The sequence below is a fragment of the Hemitrygon akajei genome, chromosome 2, assembly GCF_048418815.1.
Source record: "Hemitrygon akajei chromosome 2, sHemAka1.3, whole genome shotgun sequence".
NCBI classification, from domain to species: Eukaryota; Metazoa; Chordata; class Chondrichthyes; order Myliobatiformes; family Dasyatidae; genus Hemitrygon; species Hemitrygon akajei.
Window position 1 is genome coordinate 211,670,209 of NC_133125.1, and position 16,973 is coordinate 211,687,181.

A 16,973-nucleotide genomic window follows, 5' to 3' on the forward strand; every position below is an offset into this window, starting at 1 on the left:
GTTTTGGCATCCCACAGAGCACTGGGGGTGGAAAATAACATCCCACAGCTACTCCACCACAACCCACCCAACAGGCATGAAGAAAGGGATGGTTTGGGTCTGAGGGTGGGTAATGGTGTGGGTGGAACTCAGCACGGAAATCTCTATGTGAAATCCAACCAGGCCGAAGCTGGACAGAAAAGCCCAAATTACAAACAAGAAAATTGATGAGGGAAGTTTATTGCATTCCAAGTGCTCAAAGTCCAACTTTTGAGGGTTGAAGTACCAACTTTATATTGACATTGTCCAATCGTCATTTTTTTAATATAAACTGCAAAAACTTGAGGCTCCATCACTACTCCCAATTAAACATCACTCCTGGGATCTTGAGGCTCCATCGTTACTCTCAATCGAACATGATGACACAGAGGTTGGAAGTGCTGTGGATAGTGTGGAAGGCTGTCAGAGGTTACAGTGGGACATCCATAGGATGCAAAACTGGGCTGAGAAGTGGCAGATGGAGTTCAACCCAGGTAAATGAGAGGCGGTTCATTTTGGTAGGTCAAATATGATAGCAGAATATAGTATTAATGACTCTTGGCAGTTTGGAGGATCAGAGAGATCGGGGTCCGAATCCATTGAACACTCAAAGCAGCTGCGCAGGTTGTCTCCGTGTTAAGCAGGCAAACAGTGTATTGACCTTCATCAATCGTTTGCAGGTTTCTCAGCCAGGGTTCCGCGAGAGATCATGATCATGATGTTAAAAAAAATATCGTTTTTGAACTTCGCGCAATGCGTGATGCTAGCGCTCAGAGTGGTGGGCAGTGACCGAGCAGCCCCATTGGCAATCTCAGCCCATTATGGCAGTGTGCAGTAGGACAGTGTTTATTTGGTTGAGTCCATTCTCAGTTTTTGACCTGAGATCTGGAGGACGTTGATAATTGGTGAGAGCACGGAGAAGTGGACGGTAGGCGTGACCTCACCCGACTTCCCCTTACACACCACCAACTGACTTTTGGGAGTGAACAAACTACAGGCCAAGTAGAAAATTTGGAGGGAAATTTTCACTGTGAAGTTGGTCCAGTGTGGCGATTTCTGAAGAGGAGGTGTGAGATGGAAGAGGGTACTTGGCCTAGGCCTATGGTCATTTCTGATAAGGTTAATGAAGCAGAATTACAATCTTCTGAGTCATTTCATTGCGATAGTGCAACAATGGACAGACAAAAGTCCGTTTATACAATGAGAGCTGCTCATCAATGGGTTTTACATGGACTGGTGATCCACGTTGTCTGATTCCATTGAGCCTAGTCTGTGGCAAACAACTTATAAATGCAGCAATGTCTCTAGCAACATTGAAAAGACACTTAACTACAAATCACAGCCATTTGACACATAATTGTGCTGATTATTTTAAATAGCTATTGGAATCTCTAAAAAAAGATTAAAGCTTTGAAAATAAATTTACTGTCATTTAAAGAATTCAGGAAGCATGTTATTAAGTAGCTTTAAGACCAGTTCACTGGAGAATGTTTAAAGAACTGTGAGAAACCCTGGACAAAGAGCACACCGATCTCCTGCTACATACAGAAATCTAGTGGCCAAACAGAGTAAGAGTTTTCAACAGGGTGTCTGAGTGAAAGGTGAATTGCAGGAGTACTTTCTAGAAAATAGTAGGCCAGATTTTGCTGAGTGCTTTGAAGATGAAGAATGGCTTCAGAAACTAGCTACTTAACAGACATTTTTCATCATATGAACCAGTTGAACAAGGCTCTGCAATGTCCTGGAGAAAATGTTCTGACTTCATGACAAGTTTCTTGGAGTTAAAAGGAAACTGAATCCTTTGAAAAATCACATTGCAGAAAAAAAAATCTTGATGTGTTTCCACTGCTGTTTGGGCTTGAGAGTGAGAACGGATATCAGAAAGTCTTGACTTTTATTGAAAACCACCTGGAAGAACTGCAGAACAAAATTAAACAGTCATTTCTCTCCATTTCAACACAAGAGTATGACTGGTTGAGGGAACCTTTCTCTGAATCTTCTGCTCAGCCTGAGAACCTGACTTTGAGAGAAGAGGATGAACTTTGTGAGCTGCACTCTGATCGTGCACTCAAGATTAGATTTACTGACCTGACCCTGGACAAGTTCTGGATTTCTGTAGAAGAGTATCCTGCCATTCATCGGAAAGCAATGAACATTTTGCTGCAGTTTTCAACCTCTTACACGTGTGAGCAAACTTTTTCTTGCTGAACAAGCAACAAGAGCAAGGATAAAAATCATCTCACTTCAGTTGAAGGTGAAATCCACTTGTGCTTATCTCAAGTTTGACCCAGAACTGAAAAATTTATCTTAGGTTTGACCCAGAGTTGAAAAAAATTTTGTTTGCCTAATGAATTTTTAAAATTTATGGAAGGAAAAGAAAGAGATTAATTTCAAGAAAGATAAGTTAAGCTAAACTATCTGTTTTCTTTTCAAGAAAGGTCAGCGAAAAATACATTCTCTACTCAAAAGAGCATTGAGAATTATTTTTGGATTATTATATCTACAACCTACTGATCACACTAATGCACTTGTGAGCTTTAGATATAAATTTTATGCAGGGGCTCCCATAGACCTAAAAATTATTTCAACAGTTCCTCCAGGGAAAAAGTTTGAGAAAGGCTGCTCTAAATATCTACATGACAATTTTCCTCTGTGACTTGGAGATATATACTAGAATTAGGCAGATGCAAGTTCCTGATGACAAGTTACCAACACACTCTGGAATTTAGCAGAGATGGTTCCTCACACCACAGCGTCTCCCCACAGTCCAATGGCCTATGTGAGTGGTTTCACCGCTCCTGAAAGGCTGCTCTGAGGGCTCCCTGACCTATGGGTGTTGGCATGATCATCTCCCGTGGGTCCTCCTGGGGCTCAGAACAACTCCAAGAGGACCTGCAGTCATCCATGGCTGTTGGTATAAGGGCAGACATTCCGAGTGCCAGGTGAATTCATTCCTGACACCACGACTGCCTTGTCGACCATTCAAAGCATTCCACCTTCCTCAGTAAATTCAAATCCTTTCCACCTATTCCTACCTCCCATCATGGTGTACAGCACTCTTGGATTCCTGTTGACCTACATTCTGCCTCATTTGTGTTCGTCTACCATGATGCACATTAACATCCCCTTAGGCCCCCTAATGATGGTCCGTTCCACATTTTGGAATGGGGAGAAAAGACCGTTATCACAGATAAGAGGGGTAAACCTGAATATATTTCAGCAGATCGCCTTAAACCGACCCACCAGGATTTGGAGGATTCTGCTACCATGCACCTGGTGTCACAACATGACCATGAGTGTGTCAACACTCCTCTGGAGGAGCCGAGGCACCTGCTGTTCCTCCTCCCATGGAACACAGAACCTGAGCTGGGCGGCTCGTCCAAACTCCAGACAGGTTCACAATGCCGGTTTTAGTGAATTATGTGGAGGGGGGTGTTGTAGGGTAATGTAATTAGAGGAAATATACATAATTAACAACCACCAACATTTAGTTGGATCTTCACTTTGAAAGGCCAGTCTGACTTAATTCCTGACTTGTTATTCACGGCCTGTTTAACATTCCTTTACAGATATCATATCATTCATACGCCATGAATTTGGCACAGAGCCTAATGATGACCCGGCCTCACAAATATTGCTGGATGCAAACCAAACTTTGCTTCCTCAATTTACAAGATTGGTACATCAATTATTCTTGAGGATGTGCTGATGTTTAGCTTCCTTGAACTGCCCCGTTACTTCTGGTGACGGCCTCCCAGTGTTTCTGGGGAGGGTGTTCTGCCATTCAGACACTGCTGGGGAAGGGATTCCTATACAGGGTGTGTCTGATCCACCAAACGCAATGCTGGTAAAAAGGGAAAGGCCCAGCAAGGAATCGTAGGAATCCAGGACCACTGGAGTCCCGATGAAGGGTTTCAGCCCGAAACAGTGACTTCTAATTCTTCTCCATAGATGCTGCCTGACCTGTCAGAATTCCTCCAGCACTTGCTGAGTTACTCTGGATTTCCAGTATCTGCAGAATTGTGTGTCTGTGTGTCTGTGTCTGTGTGTGCGTGTGTTTGTTGGCGCATGTATGTGTCTAGATGTTTATTGGGAGTTGTAGCAGAAATGGTTAGATACACACCAAAAACTAAACTCAATGCTCATACATTTCATCTATCTCACAAATTAATTCATATGAATATTAGCAATTTATATTTTGTAACCAAATAAGAGGCACTTGAAAACTTTTTTGTAATTACAGACATCAATAATCTCACTTTCAAGGAGAGGAATGGGACATTCATTTATTGCAATTAAGTAGTGTGGACAACTTCATAAGGTAATAAATATAAAATCTTCATCTTCTGATTCCAAGTGTCTACTCTGTGAGATAAAGAAGCATAATCAAACAAGATTTTGTGATAATTACCCTGGAGTGAGATGAGAATCCCGTTCAGTAACAGCAGAGTGCGGAGAATCACTCTCATCTCAGCAGAAGAGTCGAGAGGCTGACAAGCTGGGAGAGGGGAGGGGTTGTGGGGTTATGGAGTAAGTGAGGGGGAGAGAGAGAGAGAGAGAGAGAGAGAGAGAGAGATGTTAGTCCTGTCATTTGGGGGAAGCTGTGAGCATCCCCTCCCACACTGTCCTCAGCACCAATGTTCACCAACCCCACTCCCATTAACCTGTGAAAAATGCCCTTGGCATCTCCACACAAGGTGGGAACAAGTTACTGGGCAAAGGGACACCAGGTTCAGCACAGAGACCCCAGCTCACTTTAGAAATGTATGAAACATTTCTAACCAACAAACTTGATTTAAAATAGTCAAATTATTGTCAAGGTTTCAATAATTAGATTTGTAAAATGTATTTACATAATTCAGAACACTATAATGTTCAGTAATATAAAGGTACAATCATCACAGTATCATATTAGTAAAAATATTGTTCCTGTACATGTTTAAACCAGTAGTTTGTGAAGATTCAACAACACTCTGACCAGCGCTGGGCAAGTCCAATGGGAATTGTAACTGGGAAATGTTGCTGAGGAGCTGTCAGGAAGCATGGGATTCCTGTTCCCTCCTGTGTGGAGAGTTTATTCATCATATATGCCACGAAAGCACTAGATCCTTTTTCCTTGCATGCTTTATTGACTTTGATAGATTTAGAAAATGGAACAGGATGGAAACAGGCCAGTTGGTCCACAAAGTCTGTGTTAACACCAAACACCCACTGACATTAATCCTTCCCTCATTCATTTTATTCTCCCCACATTCACATCAACTCCCCAAATGTTCCTCTGGTCATTACAGTATTTACAGCAACCAATTAGCCTACCAATCTGAGAGTTTATGGGATGCATGAGGAAGCTAAGCATGCAGGGCAATCCTGCACAGTCACGGAGAAAATGTATAATTTCCACAAACAAGCCTTAAGGTCAGGATTACAACTTGGTCATTTAAACTCTGAACCAATAATACTATATGAGCTACAAAGTTTGTCATGACCAACACATGCAGCAACATTTCTCACAAAGGGCCAGCAAGTGATGGAGCAACTGAAAAACCAGGCTGCGAACAGTGGCAGAGTACAATCAAGACTTTCACTGTCAAAAATTGCACTTAATGTATTTTGTGTTATTTCTTGCTTTCCATAAAACGTACACAAGGAGAAATTCCCCCACAGTTTAAACAAATGGACAAGTATTGATTAACTCCAGAAGAGTTAAGTGCACTCTAGGTTTTTAATACCTGGTAGAGAATAAAGGGTAAAATTGTGGAAACAAAAGAGAACGTTGACAAAATTGTTAATTTCAACAACTTGCTGTTATTCAGAAGTGGAATATTATATACAAGTAAATATACTGTGGTGTATACCAAATTTCTGAAGAATTCAGCAGGCCAGGCAACATTTGCAAAGAAAAAGAGTCAATGTTTTGGTCCAAGGACCTTTCACCAAAATGGGAAAAATAAGACGACAAGTTTGCTTTAAGTTGCAAAGTCCTGTACAATGGAGAGAAGGTGTAATGACTGTGATAGGGTGCAGACCAGGGTTGTTATCAGAACTATTACTGAAAAAACAGTTACTACTGTCAAAAGGGAGAGAAACACCAGTGAAGGGAGAGAAACACCAGCGTTAAATTCCTGATGGCTGATATGAATGAGGAGTATCTGTATGATAATGATAAGGGGCTGTGTCTAGATTCACAGAGCAGCTTCACTGTGGTAATCTGGGAGTTTGAAAACACAGACGCCAGTGGGGCAGGGTATTAAACTGGATTCACATTAAACTCAGAAAGGATATTCAGCTTAAAAGGGAGGAAGGTGTTTGACCCCCACCAAATGGAGTAGCCCCCCTCCCCCACACACACCCAAATTTAAAGGATTTCAATGTGAAGATCCATGTGGAAGTACAAGCCACTCACACCTTCCACAAGACCCAAACTCTTCTCCAGATCTCAAAAGAAGCAGTTGTGCATGAACCGGGCTGTCTGAAGAGACATGGTATTCTGTCCCATTTGAGCTGTGATTGGGCGGCTCCTATTTACAGTTATTCCAAAGCAGGGTGAAACAGTGATGCTGTGGGACTAAATTGCTACATGAATGTTCATACACATAACTCAATTTTAATGCAACCTTGACAGGCGATTGAATTCAGTAAGATGAATTCATCCATCACTGAACAGCAGATGGGCCTGAATCCAGTGACTGACATGTCCCACAATTAACACACACAAAGGGCGTGTGGAGGTTAAACAGCACCAGAGTTTATGCACTGTACCACAGATGAGATTTTGGATCAGCTGATTATGTTCTTTGCTTCATCTGTGAAATCCTGGTTTCAGTATGGAGCTACCAGGAGTAGTGACGGTCAGACTGTAGTCTTAATGGAATCAGTGTCAGCATGCAAAATGCCAATTTCCACAAATATTGAAGCATTACATGGCCTGTCAAACTGATGCTCAAGTTCAAGGCCTCAGAGCAAAGCTGATGCAATTATCAAAGTCCCACCTTCAGCTGATGCAGCCGAACTCAGGTCAGTCTTGAGTTTGTTGAATTATTAGATGTCAACCTTCATGCAACCATTTCAGGAGTCAACGTGACCAGAGGCCAGATAGAGTTAGTCCCCTGCATTGCAGAAAAGCATTAACTTTTACAGGTGATGAGCACACTACAGTTCAGAGACGTGTTGCTAAGGCCATCAGCAAACAAATTTTCCAAAGAAACAATATGGAATCATGTCCTTTCAAAAAGCTTAGATTTAATTTCAATAGGGAAGAGCAATATCCTGAGCTGTGACCTTTTGATAAGAAGGATCAGCAATTTACAGATCAGGACTGTATCCAGTGGGGTTCTCCATTTGGACTCTTTGAGGTTGAGGACGCAGTTACTGAGTATCACCCTCATATTTCAGACCAACTCTTGGCCATGACTAGATCAGGATGGAGAATTTGAGAGTCAGTGTTTTGTCAAGCTGCTGAAAATCCACCTCTCCAAGCAACCCCACGTGTGGAACTGCCTGCGGACAAACAACGTCTGCCGGTCACAATTTGTGTTCACTCAAAATCCACCTCTCCAAGCCACCCCATGTGTGGAACTGCCTGCGGACAAACAACGTCTGCCGGACGCAATTTGTGTTCACTCAAAATGTCTGGAACAGCTTCCCACAGACTGACTGTGACTAACAGGACTGAGAGTCCTAGGAGACAATTGCTTGCAACTTTTAGATTATAAAGACTAATGGTGCTGCTTCTTCACTTCAATCAATGACACTGGCTCCATGCTGACCTGTCTGGGACTGTCTGTTGGGAGTTGCGCAGTCTGAGACTGATGGGTTTCCTCTGGGAGCTCCAGAGTCCTCCCACATCCCAGAGTTGGGTTGGTTGATTGGTTAATTGGCTGCTATAAGTTCCCCTTCTTCATTTGGCACTCAACAGTAATAAGTATCCGGGGAAATAACAGGGAAATTGAACAAAAGTTACTGCTGTTGGATTCCAGACAGACTCCCTGGCCCAAATGGCCTCCCCTCGTAACAAATAAAATATGAGGTTCAGAAAATTCAAATCACACTTAAGTCAGTAAAACAGGACATTAAGACAATCATCCCAAACAGTCTGTCGGTGTACATGCTTCATGCCGTCCTCCTCTTCTCAGCACACAATATCCAGTTCATCTCTAACCGTCAATCTCCTGTATGAGAGTTTAAAAACTTCCAACAAGACCCCTGTCCCAACCTCTGACTGAATCAATAGGTGATGGAAATATGAAATGTGCAACAAGACAGCCCTGGAAACACACAAATAACAAGAGTGTAAGCGGAGGGAGGAGTGGGATCTCTCCAATGAACTGTGCAGTTTGTCCCAACACCCAGACCCGGGAAGCCCCCACAGCCCTGCCAATGAGTTTCAGCGCAGGGAACAGAATGTTTCCTTCCTTCCTCCTTCCAGCCAGTTAGTGCCCGTCACAGTCTGAAAGCTGTCACAGAAGAGGCTGAAGAGCAAGGCTTCAGAAATTAGGACCACAAAGAGGTGGTCGCTGGAGACAGAGGAGCTGCTACAGGATTGCTTCGAGTCAGCAGACTGGGCCCTGTTCAAGGACTCATTTGTGGATATGAATGAATACACCATGGCTGTCATGGAGTTTGTAAAAAGCAGCTGTGTCCCCACAAAATTGCTCATAATAACTCATGTTCTTGATATTTATTGCTCATTTATTATAAGACCATAAAATATAGGAGCAGAATTAGGCCATTTGGCCCATCAAGTCTGCTCCACTATTCAATCACGGCTGATCCTCTTTTTTCCTTCCTCAACCCCATTCCTCGACCTTCTCCCCGTAACCTTTGATCCCGTGGCCAATCAACAACCTATCAATCTCTGCCTTAAATACACCCAATGACCTGGCCTCCACGACGATATGTGGTAACAAATTCCACAGATGCATCACCCTCCGGATGAAGAAAATTCTCCACGTCTCTGTTTTACATCGGCGCTCCTCTATACTGAGGCTGTCCCCGCTTGTCCTGGACTCCCCCACCATGGGAAACGTCCTTTCCACATCCACGCTGTCTTGGTCTTTCAACATTCGAAAGTTTTCAATGAGATTCCCCACCCTCCATCCTTCTTAATTCCAGCAAGTACAGACCAAGAGCTATCAAACGTTCCTCGTATGATATTTCTTTCTTTTTGTATTTACAGAGATCGTTGTATTTTGCACACTGGTTCAATGCCCAATCGGTGTGTTCAACCAGTTATAGTTATTATTCTATGGTTCTGTTGAACATGGACACTCGAAAATGAATCAGTGTTGTATATGGTGAATTATGTACTTCAATAATAAATTTACTTTGAACTTTGAAAGTCACTGCTGTAAATAAACAAACCCCAGGATCCATCCAGTTTTCAAAGGGAGATTGCAAAGGGAGTGGAATGGGCGTGTAATAAGGGTAATGTCACAATTGTAATAGGGGACTTCAATATGCAAGGGGATTGGGAAAATCAGGTTGGTGTTGGCTCGCAAGAAAGGGAATTTGTTGAATGCCTACAAGATGAACTTTTAGAGTAGCTTGCGCTTAAGCCTACAACAGGAAAGGCTATCTTTGATTGGGTGTTATTTAATAATCCAGATTTTATTATGGAGCTTAAGGTAAAGGAATACTTTGGAGGTAGTGATCATAATATGATTGAATTCATACTGCAATTTGAGAGGGAGAAGCATGTCAGATGTATCAGTATCACAATGGAATAAAGGGAATTACAGAGGCATGAGAGAGGAGCTTGCCCAGGTGGATTGGAGGAGGATACTGGCAGGGATGACGGCAGAGCAGAGATGCCTGAAGTTTCTGGGAATAGTTCACAAGGCAAAGGATAGATATGTCCCTCAGAAGAACCAGCTCTGAAATGGCAGGGGTAGTCAACTCTGGCTGATAAGGGAAGTTAAGGATGGCATAAAAGCCAAGGAAAGGGCAAAAGTGAGTGGGAATTTGTATGACTGGGAAGTTTTCAAAATCTAACAAAAGGAAATTTAAAAAGCCATAAGGGAAAAGATGAAACACGAGGGCAAACTAACCAATGACATAAAGCAGGATACTAAAAATATTTCTTCAGTTATATGAAGAGTAAAAGGAAGGTGAGAGTTGATACTGGGCCACTGGAAAATGATGTTGATGAGGTAGTAATGAGGGACAAAGAAATGGCAGATGAACCTAATGAGTTCTTTGCATCAATCTTCACTGTGCCAGACACTGGCAGTGTGCCAGAGGTCCATGAGTGTGAGGGAGCAATAGTGAGTGTCATTAGTATTAGAAAGGAAAAAGTGCTGGCAAACTCAAAGATTTTAATGCGGATAAGTCACCTGGACCAGATGGACAATATCCCAGAATCCTGAGAGAGGTTACTGCAGAGACAGCAGACATGATCTTTCAAGAATCACTTGATTCTGGCATGGTTGCAGAGGACTGGAGAATTGCAAATATCACTCCACTCTTTCAGAAGGGAGGAAGGCAAAAGAAAGGAAATGATAGGCCAGTTAGCCTGACCTCAGAGGTTGGGAAAGGGTTGGAGTTTATTATTATGAATGAGGTTTCAGGGTACCTGGAGACTAATGATAAAATAAGTCAAAGTCAGCATGGTTTCTGTAAAGCATATATGTCAAACTCAAGGCCCACGGGCCAAATCCGGCCCGCTGTGGAATTATCTTTGGCCCGCGAGATAATATCTAATTACTATTAAAGCTGGCCCCAGTAATCGAAGCGTCTATGGCGTATGATATGGCTAATGCTGAGTTTATTCAGGTACCAGGTTTTCAGGGGTTTTAGTGTTTATTCGGTTTCCCTGGTTTATTTCCTGAATATCATCAATGAATAATTTTTTTTCTATTAGAGCTGGCCCGCCGGTATATTGCATGCACCACTAATACTACAAACCCCACAATGCACTGCCAGTGCATTGCTCGCGCTTGCCTTACTCTCTCATCAGCATCCTTATGGCGCTAGTCACGTGTGGTCAACTTTCTGCTATCCCTCACCCCAAAAATGGCTAAACGAAAGGTGGACTTTGAAAACAGGGGTTTTCAAGGCAGGTGGGAGGCAGAGTATATGTTCGCAGATATAAAGGGCAAACCTGTTTGTCTTGTGTGCGGAGACGGTGTGGCTGTAATTAAAGAATATAACGTAAGACGACACTATGAAACGAAACACCACGACAAATACAAGCATCTGGACAAGAAACAGAAGCTCCAGAAGGTAGAAGAGTTGAAAAGAAGTCTGGCGTCACAGCAGGCTATGTTCACAAAAGCCAAAACACAAAGTGAGGCTGCTGTAAAGGCTAGTTTTATTGTGGCAGCAGAGATCGCTAAATCAGCCCGGCCCTTTACCGAGGGAGAATTTGTTAAAAACTGCATGATGAAAGTTTGCGACGTCGTGTGCCCAGATAAAGGGCAAACATTTTCAAATGTGAGCCTGAGCAGAAACACCGTTGCTGACCGTGTACGTGAGCTTGCCACCAATCTACAACAACAGCTGGTGGGGAAGGGAAGAGATTTCATCGCATATTCCCTTGCTGTGGATGAGAGCAGGGACACTTCTGATACTGCCCAATTGTCAATTTTCATTCGTGGAGTGGACTCAAGTCTGTGTGTAACAGAGGAACTTTTGGATTAAGATCAATGCATGGCACAACTACTGGAAAAGATCTCTTTGAAGAGGTATCCAGATGTGTAAATATAATGAGGCTGCCTTGAGATAAACTTGTGGGACTGACGACAGATGGAGCGCCCGCGATGTGCGGTCAAAAGAGTGGATTGGTGGACAGGATCCGGGAGAAGATGCGGGAGGAAAACGGCGCAGGTGAGCTGACAGCTTATCACTGCATCATACACCAGGAATCGTTGTGTGGCAAAGCCTTGAAAATGGAACATATAATGAGCACCATAACACGAGCAGTTAACTTCATAAGAGCCAAAGGTTTGAATCACCGCGAGTTCAAGTCGCTTCTGGAGGAGTTGGGTTCAGAATATAATGATTTGCCCTCACACAGAGGTGCGATGGTTAAGCCAAGGAAAAGTGCTGAAAAGATGTTTCAAGTTGCGTGAGGAGATCTGTCAGTTCATGGAAAGCAAAGGGAAAGACACAACAGAGCTCCGGGATAAAAAGTTGCTTTGTGAAATGACGTTTCTGTGTGACATCACGAGCCATCTCAATGCGCTCAACCTGCAGCTTCAGGGGCGGGGTCGTGTGATCACAGACATGCAGGCTGCAGTGAGGGCTTTTAAAACCAAGCTGCGCCTGTGGGAGACGCAGATGCAGCAAGAAAACTTGAGCCATTTTCCGTGTTGCCAAACTATGAAAGAGCAGGTTTCTACCGCAGTGTTCCCACGTGCAAAGTTTGCTGAAAAACTTAGCATACTTGGTGCCGACTTCACACGGTGATTTGCCGACTTTGAAGTAATCCATTTGCAGCTGACGTGGAAAACGCACCAACCAACATACAAATGGAGCTGATTGAACTCCAATGTAGTGACACACTCAAGGCAAAGTATGACTCGGTGGGCGCTGCACAGTTTCTACGTTTCATTCCCGACACAATGCCCCAGCTGCATACCCAAGCTGCTCAAATGCTCTCTATGTTTGGCAGCACATATCTGTGTGAACAACTGTTCTCTTTGATGAAGATAAACAAAACATCACACAGGAGTCGTCTTTCTGATGAACACCTTCACTCAATTCTGAGGATTTCCTCAGCTCAGAGCCTGACTCCAAACATTGATGAACTTGCATCCAAGATGAGATGCCAAGTATCTGGCTTAGACTAGTGTGAATCACAGAGTGTTGGCCTGTGGAAAAATGTTTTCATTAGAAATTACTCCGGAAAAGCTGCAGATAAAGCCATAAGAAATAAATGCAACTGATTTTTTATTTATTTAATGTTCAATGTTGTTTTTGTAGGCAAAAACCTAAGCTTTGTTATTTCCAGGTTAATATGTGTAATAAATTCATTTCAATAAGTTTTGCAATAAACGCTGAACCAGTCCAGCCCTCGACTTGTACCGATTTTTTAATTTTGGCCCACTGTGTATTTGAGTTTGACACCCCTGCAGTGTAAAGGGAAATCTTTGCTGACAATCTGTTAAGAGTTCTTTGAGGAAGTAACAAGCAGGGTGGACAAATGAGAGGCAGTGGATGTCACTTACAGGAATTTTCAGAAAACATTTGATAAGGTGCCACATATGAGGCTGCTTAACAAGATAAAATCCCATGACATTGCAGGAAAGATACTGACATAGATAGAGGAATGGTTGACAGTCAGGAGGCAGAGAATGGGAATAAAGGGGACCTTTTCTGGTTGGCTGCCAGTGACTAGTGGTATTCCTCTGGGATCAGTACTGGGACTGCCACTTTTCACATTGTTTATCAATGATTTAGATAATGGAATTGACTTTGTGGCAAAGTTTGCAGATGATACAAAAATAGGTGAAGGGGTCGGTAGGGCTGAGGAAGCAATGCGATTGCAGAAGGTCTTGACAAATTGGAAGAATGGGCAAAAAATGTGGCAGATGGAATAGTGTTGGGAAATGTATGATAATGCATTTTGGTAAAAGGAACAAAGGTGCAGACAATTATCTGAATGGGGAGAAAATTCAAACATCAGAGGGGCAAAGGGCCTTAGGAGTCCTCATGCAAAAGTCCCCGAAAACAATGCTGTTTTTCATTTCAAGGGGAATACAATATAAAACAAGGAGATAATGCTGAGATAATACCACACTAGTCAGGCTGCACTTGGAGTATTGTCAACAGTTTTGGGCCCCATATCTCAGAAAGAATGGGTTGTCATTGGAGAGAGTCCAGATGACGTTCACGGGGATGATTCCGGGAATGAAGGGGTTAACATACAAGGAGCGTTTGGCAGCTTTGAGCCTGGACTCACTGGAATTTAGAAGAATGCGGGAGAGGAGAGGGAATCTCATTGAAAACTACCGGATGTGGAAATGACCAGATAAGGTGGATGTGGAGAGGATGCTCATTGTGATGGGCGTGTCCAGAACGAGAGGGCACAGCCTCAAAATTGAGGGGCGACTTTTCAGAACGGAGACATGGTGGATTTTTTTTGTAGCCAGAGAGTCGTGAATCTCTGGAATGTTCTGTCACAAACTGCCGTGGAGGCCCAGTCTGTGGGTATATTAAAGGCGGAAGTTGATAGTTTCCTGATTGGTCAGGGTATCAAAGGGTACGGCAAGAAGACAGAGTGTGGGGTTCAGTGGGATCCGGGATCACACATGATGGATTCTGCTCCTTTGTCTTAGGGTCTTAAGCGCTTCCGCCTCCCTGACCGGCCGAGCTCTCGCTCTCCCCATTCTCCGGAGCAGACAGGTTCGCCGCTCCGGCTCCGGTAACGAGGCGGAGCCAATCTCGGGGATCGTGGGCCGGCCGGTAGCGGCGGGTCTCCCTCTCACTGACTGCGCTCGGAAAGAGGAAAGTGACCCACTTTGTCCAGGTGGCTCCCGTGCGGTGACCTGATCCTGAGCCCCACTCACCGGATTAGCTTCATCAGGCGGATCCCCCTCCCCACTCCTGGTGGGGAAGTTTGTAACGAGCGCTCAGCGATAACGTGGAGTAAGCGACCTCAGTGCAGAACTTCCTCGGTGAGGAGCACCACAAAGTCGGCGTCACGGCAGCTGCCAGAGGAAAAATTAAAACTATTGTACTTTTCCGCAAAATGGATGCAGTTAGATGGGCGGGACGGAAAGAGTGAAACTATGTAGGGGATTGGAGAGGACAATACCAGCCCGACAACTCCCTCTGGTGCTCCTCCCCCTTTTCTTTCTTCTCTGGCCTTCTGCTCTCTCCGTTAGATTCTCCTTTCTCTAGACCTGTCTTTCTTTCAGCAATCAATTTCCCAGTTCCTTCATCGCTCCCCCTCCCAGTTTCATCTATCACCGTGTGTTTGTCTTTCCCCTCCCCCCACCTTTTTAACCCACTTTCCGTTTTCTGTCGGGATCGCTCCATGTGCAACTTCCTTGTGCATTTGTCCCTCCCCACTGATCTCCCTCCTGGCACTTACCCTTGCAAACGGAACAAGTGCTACACCTGCCCCACAACTCCTCCCTCACTACTATTCAGGGCCCCAAACAGTCCTTCAAGGTGAGGTGACACTTCACCTGTGAGTCTGTTGTGGTTATATACTGTGTCCGGTGCTCCAACTGTGGCCTCCCGTAAATCAGTGAGACCCAACACCAAGCACCTATGTTCCATCAGCCAGAAAAAGCAGGATCTCCCAGTGGCCACCCATTTTAATTCCACTTCCCATTCCCATTCTGATATGTCTATCCGTGACCTCCTCCACTATTGTGATGAGGCCACACTTTGTTGGAGGAATTACACTTTATATTCTGTTTGGGTAGCCTCCAACCTGATGGCATGAACATCATTTCTCAAACTTCTGGTAATAACCCCCTCCCCTTCACCATTTCCCATCCCCTTTTCCCTCTCTCACCTTTTCTCTTTACCCACCCATTGCCTCCCTCTGGTGCTCCTCTCCCCCTCCCCCCTTTTATTTCTTCCATGGCCCTCTGTCTCCTTCACCAATCAACTTCCCAGCTCTTTACTTCATCCCTCCCGATTCAGGTTTCACCTCTCACCTTGCATATTTCTCTCTCCCCCCCCCCCCCCCACCACATAAAGCTACTCCTCAGGTTTTTTCCCCAGTCCTACTGAAGGGTTTAGGCCCAGAACGTCGACTGTACGCTTTCCGTAGATGCTGTCTGGCCTGCTGAGTTCCTCCAGGATTTTGTGTGTGTTTATTGCCTGTGAGGACTCGCCTGTTTTATTGTTGAAAGTCAAAGTCCGATAAAACTCAAGTTCAGAGGCGGAGTCTGTGTCACGGAGCTTGTCAGCGAGGCTGGAAAACAAAAGTTTCTTTGAAATGGCTCCTCACAAGTTTACACAAGTTTGCCAATTATATCACGGTGAATCCCAGCCGGTGATGAGTCAGTGTACAGGAGTGACACAGGGTACCTGGCTGAATGGTGCTGAAACAAAGTCAATATATGTCACCATATGCACACCTGAGTTCCATTTTCCTGCAGACACACTCAATAAATCCACCATTGGCACATTAGCACAGTGGTTAGCACGATGCTTTACAGTACAGGCGACCCAGATACAAGGATTTTATATGTTCTCCCCATGACCGAGTGGGTTTCCTCTGGGTGCTCTGGTTTCCACCCACAGTCCAACGACAAACCAGTGAGTAGGTTAATTGGACATTGTGAACTGTACCATGATTTGGCTAGGATTACATTGGGCAGTGTGCTGCTGGGGAGTGTGGCTCGAAGGGCCAGAAGGGCCTATTCTGCACTGTATCTCAATAAATATTTAAATAAATAAATATCCATAGAGAATCAATGAGAGACTGCACCAACTTTGGCATTCAACCGGTGTGCAAACTGTGCAAATAATAATAAATAAGTGACAAATAGAACATGAGATGAGGAGTCCTTGAAGGTGATCCATAGGTCGTGGGGAACATTTCAAAGATGGGCCAAATGACGTTATTCACTTTGGTTCAAGAGCCTGACGGTTGAGAGGTAATAATTGATCCTCAACCTGGTGGTGTGAGTCCTGAGGCTCCTGTACCTTATCCCTGATGGAAGCAGCAAGAAGAGAGCAGGACCTGGGTGGAGGGGTCCCTGACAGTGATGCAGCTTTCCTGTGACAGTGGTTCATGTAGATATGCACACTGGTGGGGAGGACTAACCTGTGATTGACTGGACTGTATCCAGTGCGTTTTGTAGGATTTTCTGTTTAAGGGTATTTATGTTTCCACACTAGGCTCTGATGCAGCCAGTCAATATACTCTCCTCTAACACAAAAGAAATTTGTCAAAGTTGTAGATGTCATAGAAATCTTCATAAACTCCTTTGGAATTAGAGGCACTGCTGTGCTTTCTTCATAATTGAACTTGCATAGCGGGCCAAGGACAG

General features: G+C 44.1%; 1 protein-coding gene across 2 annotated transcripts in view; it reads right to left on the minus strand.

Annotated features, from left to right (window-relative positions):
- LOC140720497 (butyrophilin subfamily 3 member A2-like) overlaps window positions 1-15,898 on the minus strand; it is a 68,415-nt gene extending 52,517 nt beyond the window's left edge. Inside the window, exons 1-3 of one of the 2 annotated variants that reach the window (XM_073035353.1) lie at window positions 15,703-15,898; window positions 14,526-14,666; window positions 4,430-4,516 (exon numbers count right to left, since the gene is read on the minus strand). In XM_073035353.1, the coding sequence (XP_072891454.1) occupies window positions 4,430-4,487 (58 nt within the window). In that variant the 5' untranslated portion in view covers window positions 4,488-4,516; window positions 14,526-14,666; window positions 15,703-15,898. Of the gene's footprint in view, window positions 1-4,429; window positions 4,517-14,525; window positions 14,765-15,702 lie in introns of those variants that run through there. The other variant, XM_073035347.1, reaches the window with a different exon arrangement.
- Between the last annotated feature and the right edge of the window lie 1,075 nt (window positions 15,899-16,973).